Raw genomic sequence first — 9,752 nt, 5'->3', positions numbered from 1 at the left:
AGCTCCTCAAACCTTAGGATGTACATATTCATATATGTATTACGCACAATGTCATCGAAATCGGGCTAATTCACAATCAATCGCCGTGATGCATAATGTAACTTTGATAGACACAGCAGTTTGCGGTATTCTACATGGCTGTAAACACCGTTACGATTTCTAACAAATGTTATTCTTCGGTGGCCGGCTGGCCAGTGAGGCCAGTCAGTCACAGCCGGTCGGTACGGAGATTCTGAGTTATTCCGACATGTTTGCAATCGGATAACTTTGTGAGATTGCGAGATACGCACTCTTAACGCGAATCATGAACACGTATGTTACATTATGATATGATACGGTCCACGCGTTTTACAGTATAGCGGCTGACCTGCTCTCAATAAGCGCTAATGAGAAATATTTTCTTCTTCGCTCATGGTTTTAATGCGTTATACCGTTTACTCTATCACTCTTTGATTTCTGATTTTTTTTTTGCTTACGTGTATTATATATAGTATATAGTATATTATATATACTAATATCTCATGTGCCTTCACCATGTCGTTTCTCACATAAAATGTAATGTGATTTATCTATCAGATTGTTTCACTTGAGAAGAGATTTATCAACGGATAAAAATTTGTTCTGTGTTGACAATTCAGAATTCCGTCCGATAAGCCCATACATTTTCCTATATATAATATTGAGTTCTTTTTTCTTTTTCATATGTTCTTTCCATTTTTAACTTTGCGTCCAAAATCATGTCTAGGTATTTGGCCGTGTTAGCGTATAGTACAATTTTTTTATTAATTGGAATTGGCTTATGTTTCATTTTTCTCAATGTAAAGTTAATGTGATTAGATTTTTGTTCATTTAACTTAATGTGCCAGTATTTAGTCTAATTATATATATATAATTGGTTAAGGAAAGTTTATGAGAAACCTGAAATGAGAAACAAAGAATCTTCATTCATCAAGGAAGGACTATGAATACAGGTATTATGCCCATATTCATAGTCAGGCCTTATATTTAAGGTTCCTTAAATTTATCTTCAGATACTCTACGAATTATTTCATTGGCTACTGAGCATCTAAAGATAAATTTAAGGAAGCCTTAAGTACAAGGTCTGACTACGAATACGGGCATTAATCTCTATCCTCCAATGTATACGGATGCTTTGCGAAGACTGGGAATGTCAACAAGTCGAAATTCCGTGTAGCAGTAGCTGTTGCGCGGTCTTGCGATAGATGGTGCTGGCATATGTTAGATAAGGACACATATGTATTTGAATAAGACAGAACGATATATAATATAATGTAAGAATTGAATTAAAGATATCACTATTATCGAATTTGGAATTAACAAGTCTGTACTATCGACTTCGATCAAATTCGGTAATCGAAGATCCCCTTAATAGTATCTTGTCGGTCGATATCATGTAAAATTATCTAAAGGACTCCGCACAATATAAGGAACGGGGAACAGAGAACAGATAATAAGAATTTCAACCTATCAGAAATTATGTATTCAACATATTTTATCACTTTTACATATTATCTTTTTTCCATTCCTCCATCCATTCAAGTATTCTATCTACATTAATTGGCATGTCTTCTGGAACATTGTTCGTTAGTTCATGCACTATTTCTGGATCAAACGAGTTTTGTGTTTCTTGGATAACAATTGCAAAAGCTCCTATATTCCTATCTGATTTGTTCTTGGTCTTTCTTTCTGTCTTCTGTCTTTTACATAAACGGTCATCTAAAGTAGCGTCGTTTGCTCTAAGCATGAACACAGCATCAAACCAACTTGGAGGAAACAAGTCAGTACTATGATAGTCCACGATTTGTCCTCCCTTTGTCATCGAATTCTCCATAAGTTCCACTAACTAGAAAGAAAGATATTGCAAACAAAAATTTGCATGTTTAACATGTGACCTAGACGATATAATCTATAGAAAATATTTCATAATTTTAATTCAACCAAATTTGTTGGCCAATTTTAAATAACTTAACATTGTATGGATCATCAATAATCCATGATGATTTTATTTGTTCATTATTCAGTATACGTAATGTAAACTAGATTTTCAGTACTAGCAGTGCATATCGGAACACGACCTATATGTTCACTGAGGAAGGGCGATAGAAATCGGTATAATTTTGGAGTAGAATTAATCAGGCATGGAAAAATGTCATTGTTGAATTCGGGGAATCTATTATGAAGGTAATTAACTCGAGTTAGTTGGTTCTTGCATTCTGACCTGGTTCAAATCTACAGTAGAAACTGGACCTATGGCTACAAGAATAATTACCGTGTTCCCATCCAATATGCTGCATTGTAACTCTTCATCATAGTCACTCACATATCCAGTATCAATAACTACTTTACTGACGTCGATCCAGTTTAATTCAGTATCTTCAGCCAACAAATTCGCCAACGTGCTCTTGCCTACGCCAGGTGGGCCTAAAAAACATTGACAACAATTATTAAGGGTATTTAAAATTTATATTGAATAACAGCAACGCTATCACATATCACATATTAAAATATTAGGTGAACTCCTATACGTGTTCATTTTGTAGAAATACAAATGTAACAACAATTAGAATAATGCTAATTTTTTTTTTCTTTATTAATGACACATGGCCCTGATTGACCCCATTGTTGACTGTGTCCTAATAATAGTGATGGAAGATATAAGAAATAACACAAAATTTGTTCGTATTGCATGCTCCAACATGCTCCTACTTCCTCCAACTGTAGCTCCTACTCACTCTAACGTTGAGTGAGTAGGAGCTACAGTTGGAGGAAGTAGGAGCATGTTGGAGCATGCGACGCGAACAAATCTCGTGTGATTTGAATATATTGAGTGAGTACAAAAATTCATGCCCAATTTAAATTATTAATTATTTAAAATTCAGCTGCTATTTTTGTCAAAAATAAATAAAAATCTAAATCTTACTCTGATGAGAGAATTTAAGAATCTGTTTTTTTTAATCATAATGATTCGATGGAATTATGAGCGATTAAACCAAAATATTCTTTTTATATAATTCGCAACAACTCAGTAATAAAAATTTATAGACTTTTTTTAAAAATGATTTTTTAGAGAAAATTTTTTTAGAGAAAGATTTTACATTAGAAATTCAAAATTTTTGCAAATTTTTTGGATACGTGACTAGTCTACAAAGTAAAGAAAAACTTTCCCGTTTAACTCATTTTCTATACATTACTAAAAATTACAAAACTCACATAAATTAAAAAAAATAGTATAAACCATTCAAAAATAGAGATTTGAATCTTTAAAACTTTTTTTTTTAATTTAAATTTCATTAATTTTTTACCAAATTGCAATTTAAGCTTGAAATAATAAATCTAACACTAATTTTTGCACTCACCTAATAATAATAATAATATGTATCGTACTTGTCTGTATATGGTTGTATACAATTTTTTACAGTGATAGTCCAAACTGAATTTGCTAAACTAAAAGAAAAATTCACAAAATACAATCCATGTAGTCCGTTCACGTTGGTTGTATTGCATGTGTTGGAATAGAAAGTGTTTCTGCTCCTACATTGTCCTCCTGTGGGATGTATGTACAAGGGATAGTATTCCTTGGGGATGTACATACAGTTGTCACATTTAACCAATAAGATATATTCATACCTGAAAATGCACACGAAAGAGCACGAAATCGCCCGAAGTTGTTAGCTCAGCGCGCGCCTCCCTCCTTTTCAGTTGCAGTACTTTGCAGTCTGTTCAAATTTCTAGTTCTTTTGGTTAGCTTAGGGAGTAGCAGAAAGACTACTTATAGAGTGCATTCTGTTTTATGCATAATGTGTATAATGTGTATAATCATTAATCCTTGTTTAATATTCGGTGAACAACAAGGATAAGTGATACATTAAGCACGAAACGGAATGTAACTCTTAATCTTAAGATAGTTAACGAGTTTATCACAATTGAATAATCGACTGTGATTGATCAATTTCTTACTCTTATAGCTCATCCATTACTGATGCTGCCATTGTAGACCACGCATTAAAGAATGCGTTCCAATATCCACTGCTATATTATAATTATTAAAGTTGATGGAGAAATTTTTCACTTTTCACTTTTCGTCCTAGTAGCGTTTTCTCTTGAGATACACTAAGTGTAATCTCGCGCTACACCAGTTGCGTGTAAGTGCTGCATCAGTGCTACACTACAAAAGTGTACATACACCATGCTATCATGTTTAATTTTGCTGTCGGTTGACTTCCATTTTCAAATTTTTAATTTCACACTGGCTCTACACCGTCTCTTTGAGATCGTATAGCAAAACCCCATTTCGTGCATAAAATTTGCACTACACTATAGCCACGGAAACACGTTAAGGCTTAAACACAATAGGCACAGGGAACAGGGAATAACAAACTGTCCAATCAGAGCTCTGGGATATAATATCGAACACATCAGAGCTCTGATTGGATGGCTCGTTATTTATATACTGTTGCCTGTGCCTATTGTGTTTAAGCCTTCAGTATTGCCCTGGTGGGCGATAGTGCAGCCAAGAGAAAACGCTATAGGAAAAGTTTCATGAATGGGCGCATTTAGCGCCCAGACTCAACAGTTGAGTGAGCGCTTGCTGTTATTGGTATATTCTTCTAGATCTAGATCTGATTGGATGAGCTAAAAGAGTATACTAATAACAACGAGCGCTCACTCAACTATTGAGTCCGCTCAACACAGCCATTGTAGATCCGGGCTTACATGATTGATATCCAGTTCTATAAAGAACGCTGCAGTGTACACTTTTTACACTGATTCAGTTCAGCAATAACGAACAAACCTCGCAAAACAGTTGGGAAGCTGTTGTGTTCTGCTGAACGCAGCCATAACTTCGGGCGCGGGGCGCCTCATGTCGCGGGTTAACAACAATCGGCGAGACGCGGTTAGACACGGCAGTGAGAGTGAGCGTCAATAAGATTACGTTTGGCATTCACGTTTTTACTGTTTATAACCGTCTTCGTGCAGCAAACCGTGTGTTTAATCCCCGACAATGAGTGCCGAGGAAGAAGTGCTGCGTATCCAGAAAAAGCTCAACAAAATGTCGAGTGGTGACGGGACGGTGAGTAATAAGTGAGTAAAATAAAGATCGTAGTATACTGGTCGAGATGCGCGCGGGCGTTAAAAGAGGTCTTTTAACGCTAGGAGAGCGTCCTTCATCTTTCAGTGATTCCGAGCATACGATTTCCAAATGCACCAAAAGCCGCGAACATTCTTGAACTTCTTGCACGGTTCATCTTTTCTCTCTAACGAGGAGAGAAAAGGAAGAAAGATAAACCGCGTAAGAACTTTAGTTAAAAAGAACAGACCTATGATTGCCAAGATATCATGGAAGCTCTGTTTGTTTATCCATGGAACACTGTTACATGGCATCTTATTCATTCTATATATTATTTCAATTAAAAATAAAGTCTTAAGTCTTTAATTTGATTCTTATATTGCGTAATTTTCATTATCTTTCAATGTTTACTTTTATTACAAGACAATTTTTATGAATGTATTTTTGTTGTAATTAGACTGAATTGTTAAAAAGTATAGTCTTGTTATATGATTGTTTTTGTTTTCCATTATTTTTGAAAAAAAAATGTCAATTCATATCAATGTTAATGTCAGTATTAAATTTATACTAAAACAAAAATTGCTTTACAATAGCTATAATAGGTCTATTCTTTGTCATTGTATTTGATGGCACTAAAATATTCTATCTTGCTTTTGTCAAACTTCAAATGTATATCTATTTTATTTTATTTGCAAGTGTACACTAGTTATAAAAAACAAATCTAATATTTTGTCAATCAGGGTCAAGAACAGGCTCTGGAATTACTTAAAATACTCCAAAAATTACCCGTTGACTTGGAGCTTTTGACTAAAACACGTATTGGAATGACTGTGAATGCCTTGAGAAAATCAAGTAGAGATGAGGAAGTTATTTCTTTATCAAAGACTCTTATTAAGAATTGGAAAAAGTTTTTATCAGGTATGTATATAATGATACTTAAATGTAATTAATTTTCATATAGATATCATTAATAATTTTATATGCATAATTTTATTGTAATTTATTTGGTATTAGGATCAAATAAAGAGAAAGATTCAACGTCGTCAAGTAGTTCAAAAAAGAAGGATGAGAAGTCAGATAAAGCGAAGGAAGAGAGTGATCACAAGAAAGAAAAAGATATTATGGATGTCGATGTAAAAGTGAAGGAAGAAAAACCTTTCAAAGATATTCAAAGGAAACAGTCGTCTTTTCCTGCTCCTATCACAACAGATGCAGTCAGATTAAAATGCAGAGAACTACTAGCAGCAGCTTTACATGTTGATGGAAAAGTTATTGATGGTTGTGCCAGTCCAGAAGAGTTAGCAGAAGAATTGGAAGAAGCAATCTATGCAGAATTTAAAAATACTGATAGCAGATACAAAAATAGGGTAATTAAACATATTATTTTATTTCATATATAAAATTTTTTCTGCCTTAGTAGTCTAAATGTTTAGGACGCTCGCGCGGAATATTAGAGATCAGAATTTGATCTACATCTCATTTTGAAGGGAAAAGATAGGACTTTTATGAAAAAAATGTTGCTTTGGTTAAATATTAATTTCAAATATTTTTAGGATTAAAAGTTTTCTTTCCCTTCTTATTGTGTGTGCACATGTATAGTCCTAGAAACTCTTTATTTAAAACTTTTTTCTTATGTACACTGCTGCCTAATTAAAATTGCAGCAATGGAAAAAATTCATATTGAACTGAAATTTATTAAATGGATAGTAGAATATAAAAATGAGCTGTACTTATAAGAAACAAGTTATTCTAAATTCCATATATCTCATATATCATAAACAATATTTCATATAAATATCATTTCAACATCATGTTTTTTTTGATATTGTAATTTAATGGCCATCAGTATACAATGTAAATTTATGCCAAATTGCATTAATATATTTATAATTTTATATATTTGAATACAGGTTCGCAGCAGAGTTGCCAATTTGCGCGATGTGAAGAATCCTAATCTCCGGACGAATTTTTTGGTAGGTGCGATCACGCCCGCTAGGTTAGCGGTAATGACGGCAGAAGAGATGGCAAGTGACGAGATTAAACAACTACGTGAGCAATTCAAGAAAGAAGCCATCAATGACGCACAACTTGCCACTGTGCAGGGAACCAAGACCGATTTGCTCAAATGTGGTAAATGCAAGAAGCGCAACTGCACGTACAACCAGGTGCAAACGCGTTCTGCCGACGAACCGATGACTACTTTCGTGTTGTGTAATGAGTGTGGAAATCGATGGAAGTTCTGCTAAGCTATTGTTTCTTGATCTATATTATGTCGTGACAAAATGTATATTTTAATCAGCTTGAAATTCAATATTTATAAGTTGAATTAAACATCATGATGTATATGGCGATTTTTTATTGTCGCATTATGAAAAAGGGAATTCTTCTCTCTTCAATTAACTGAATATAATTTTCGTATTTTTCAAATATCGTTAGCTTTTTTTATCAAAAAATCATGGAATTATTCGCATAATTATAACTTAATAATTATCTATAAAGATTTTATGATGTATCTGTTATAAGTTGCACACAAATTTTATAAATTTTTTTTTATTATCGGAAACAATCAAATTTCCTTTTTTGATCGATATATATAAAATAACTAAATTACGCAGACTGTAAACAGCAGATTATGTACATTGTACATTGATTCATAGAGCATAGTGACATTTTCGAAGAATATGTTTCATAGGATTGTATTTATTGAAACTGCTCAATTAGATCAGAGCTTTGTGAAAATCTCAAGGTTGGTAAAGACTAATGTTTTTTTTTCTTTTTTTTTTTTTAAGAATAAAACGTATTGTATTTTTTCTTAAATATATTTTTAATGCTTCAAATATACTTTAAACAGTACTATAAGAAAACATATTAAAAACATCAATTAAGTATGTTTTAAACTATTTAAAATACGTTTAAAACATGTTTTTTACCAACCCTGGAAAATCTGTATGCTTCTCAAAAATGGGAATATCTAATACAGTGTGTCTTAGGAATTATTAAAACGAATCAGCTGTATTCATTTTTAAACGAATTAACTGTATTCATTTGTTAACACAGGACATTTGACACTTTCATTTACATAAAAAGTAGAGACAATCGGAAACATTTGTATCATTTAAATGTTTATACAAATACTAAATTTTGTCGATCTTGATGTATATTTTCGAAATGCTAAATTCTTAATAGCATGTATTTTAGAAATTTAAAAACATCTTTTTTGACAAAAAAAAGTATTTTTAAATTCCCGAAATATATATTATTAAGAATTTAGTATTTCAAAAATAAAATTGACGACATATTTGATGTTTTTCAATTAAATAATGCAAATATTTCCTTGTCTTTATTTCATATGTATACTAAAATAAGATTTTTGTTGTAAATAATGCAAATATTTCCGCTCGTCTTTATTTCTTATATAAATGACAGACAAATGTCTAATAAAAAGAAATATTTTATTTTTCTTATTCCCTGCATTTAAAAATGATAGCTGATTAGTTTTAATGACTTCCCAAGGAATACACTGTAGATATATCTTTTTAAGATACAGACATAAATAATTTCACTTAATACGCTTTTATTCTAATTACGGTTACTATCATGCTACGCGATTTTGACTGTAATCTATCACTGTAAGTTTTCAATTATTCGTATGATATAAGTAGATTACTTTGTCACTGTGCAGAGAAATTCGAATGTCTATAAGCGCTATAGTAAATTGTCTCTACAAGTCTCTATATAAGAAATATACAGATACAATATAGTACAATACAAGTAGCATTCGATTTTTTTTAAATTACCTTTCTATGTAATTCAATAATTACTTGAGCATATTTTTGAGCTTAAGGGGAATTTCAACGAGATCTCTGTTTTATCAATAAAATGCGAAACATTAACATACATATCTTTATATATTATTACGTCAATGATTCAATAGAGTAAACTCAACAGTTGAGTGTCTGAGTGAACGCTTGTGATTCTTTCGCTTTAAAGAAAACAAGAAAGTCTTGCTTAAAGTTAAAGTAACGTTGGTGCAACCGGACCTAAAGGAGATATATTTGGGGAGATGCTATTTGTGTCATTCTATTCTTATTTTAATAATAATAAATGATGAAATTAGAAATGGCACAAATAGCTTATTTGACGCGTTTCTGCATGAAACGAAAGAATCTGGCAGAAATAATTGCCTCGCTCTGCTCCGAGAATCGAGATGTTAACCGATCGGAATTATTCAATTATGCCCTAAATTTTTCTATTGTGTTTTATAAGGAAAACTGAATAATTTCGATTGAAATTCATTCTGACTTGTTCTATAATAGGTATTCCAGTATGCCATTCCCGTGGATGCGCAGTCGTTCAAGTAATGATCGTTCTTGGACTCGATTCCAAAAAAAGTAGATTTGTACCTAGGTCATGTTCGTATATTACTAACAGTTGACCAGTTGACTGCCAGTACTGAAAATAGTTCCTGTTACGTATATACTATATTGACAATCGACAGAAATATACGAACACAGCTCTTGTTAACATCCACTTCTGCAAAAGATGGTAATGCGCAAGGCATTTTGCGATACTCTCTCTTTCTCATGTCTTCTTTCTTTCTCAAATTTCTTCGCTATAATATATGTAACGTATATTGTAGTATTTCCATAGTTTTCACGTATGC

At 32.5% G+C, this 9,752-nt stretch overlaps 2 protein-coding genes and 1 long non-coding RNA gene across 5 annotated transcripts; 1 reads left to right on the top strand and 2 right to left on the bottom strand.

The window, feature by feature from the left end:
* Nucleotides 1–1,478: 1,478 nt before the first annotated feature.
* LOC105147609 (adenylate kinase isoenzyme 6) lies at nt 1,479–4,183 on the bottom strand. 2 transcript variants are annotated; one of them, XM_087405282.1, is made up of 4 exons: nt 3,557–3,661; nt 3,378–3,465; nt 2,291–2,442; nt 1,479–1,864 (listed from the first exon to the last, which is right to left on the bottom strand). In XM_087405282.1, exons 1-4 carry the CDS (start codon nt 3,644–3,646, stop codon nt 1,523–1,525), a joined length of 672 nt encoding a protein of 223 aa, XP_087261408.1. In that variant the 5' UTR covers nt 3,647–3,661; the 3' UTR covers nt 1,479–1,522. The 2 variants fall into 2 exon arrangements, with proteins under 2 accessions (XP_087261408.1, XP_087261407.1); XM_087405281.1 differs by lacking the exons at nt 3,378–3,465; nt 3,557–3,661 and adding an exon at nt 3,979–4,183.
* Nucleotides 4,184–4,732: 549 nt separating this feature from the next.
* Nucleotides 4,733–7,516, top strand: TfIIS (RNA polymerase II elongation factor). Of its 2 annotated transcripts, none has more exons than XM_011058469.2 (4): nt 4,733–5,103; nt 5,830–6,007; nt 6,104–6,456; nt 7,000–7,516. In XM_011058469.2, the coding sequence occupies exons 2-4, from the start codon at nt 5,914–5,916 to the stop codon at nt 7,333–7,335; spliced, it is 783 nt and encodes a 260-aa protein (XP_011056771.1). In that variant the 5' UTR covers nt 4,733–5,103; nt 5,830–5,913; the 3' UTR covers nt 7,336–7,516. The 2 variants fall into 2 exon arrangements, with proteins under 2 accessions (XP_011056771.1, XP_011056769.1); XM_011058467.2 differs by having other exon boundaries at nt 4,740–5,092.
* A 629-nt stretch (nt 7,517–8,145) lies between these two features.
* LOC105147455 (uncharacterized) lies at nt 8,146–9,729 on the bottom strand. The gene is made up of 2 exons (XR_846317.2): nt 9,600–9,729; nt 8,146–9,541 (listed from the first exon to the last, which is right to left on the bottom strand). It is a non-coding gene; the product is annotated as an uncharacterized LOC105147455 (long non-coding RNA).
* Nucleotides 9,730–9,752: the final 23 nt, after the last annotated feature.

Source organism: Acromyrmex echinatior, chromosome 4 (genome assembly GCF_024713525.1).
Source record: "Acromyrmex echinatior isolate Ae372 chromosome 4, ASM2471352v2, whole genome shotgun sequence".
Taxonomy (NCBI): Eukaryota; Metazoa; Arthropoda; class Insecta; order Hymenoptera; family Formicidae; genus Acromyrmex; species Acromyrmex echinatior.
The sequence above is the reverse complement of the archived record's forward strand: the minus strand, read 5'-3'. Positions and strand labels throughout refer to the sequence as shown.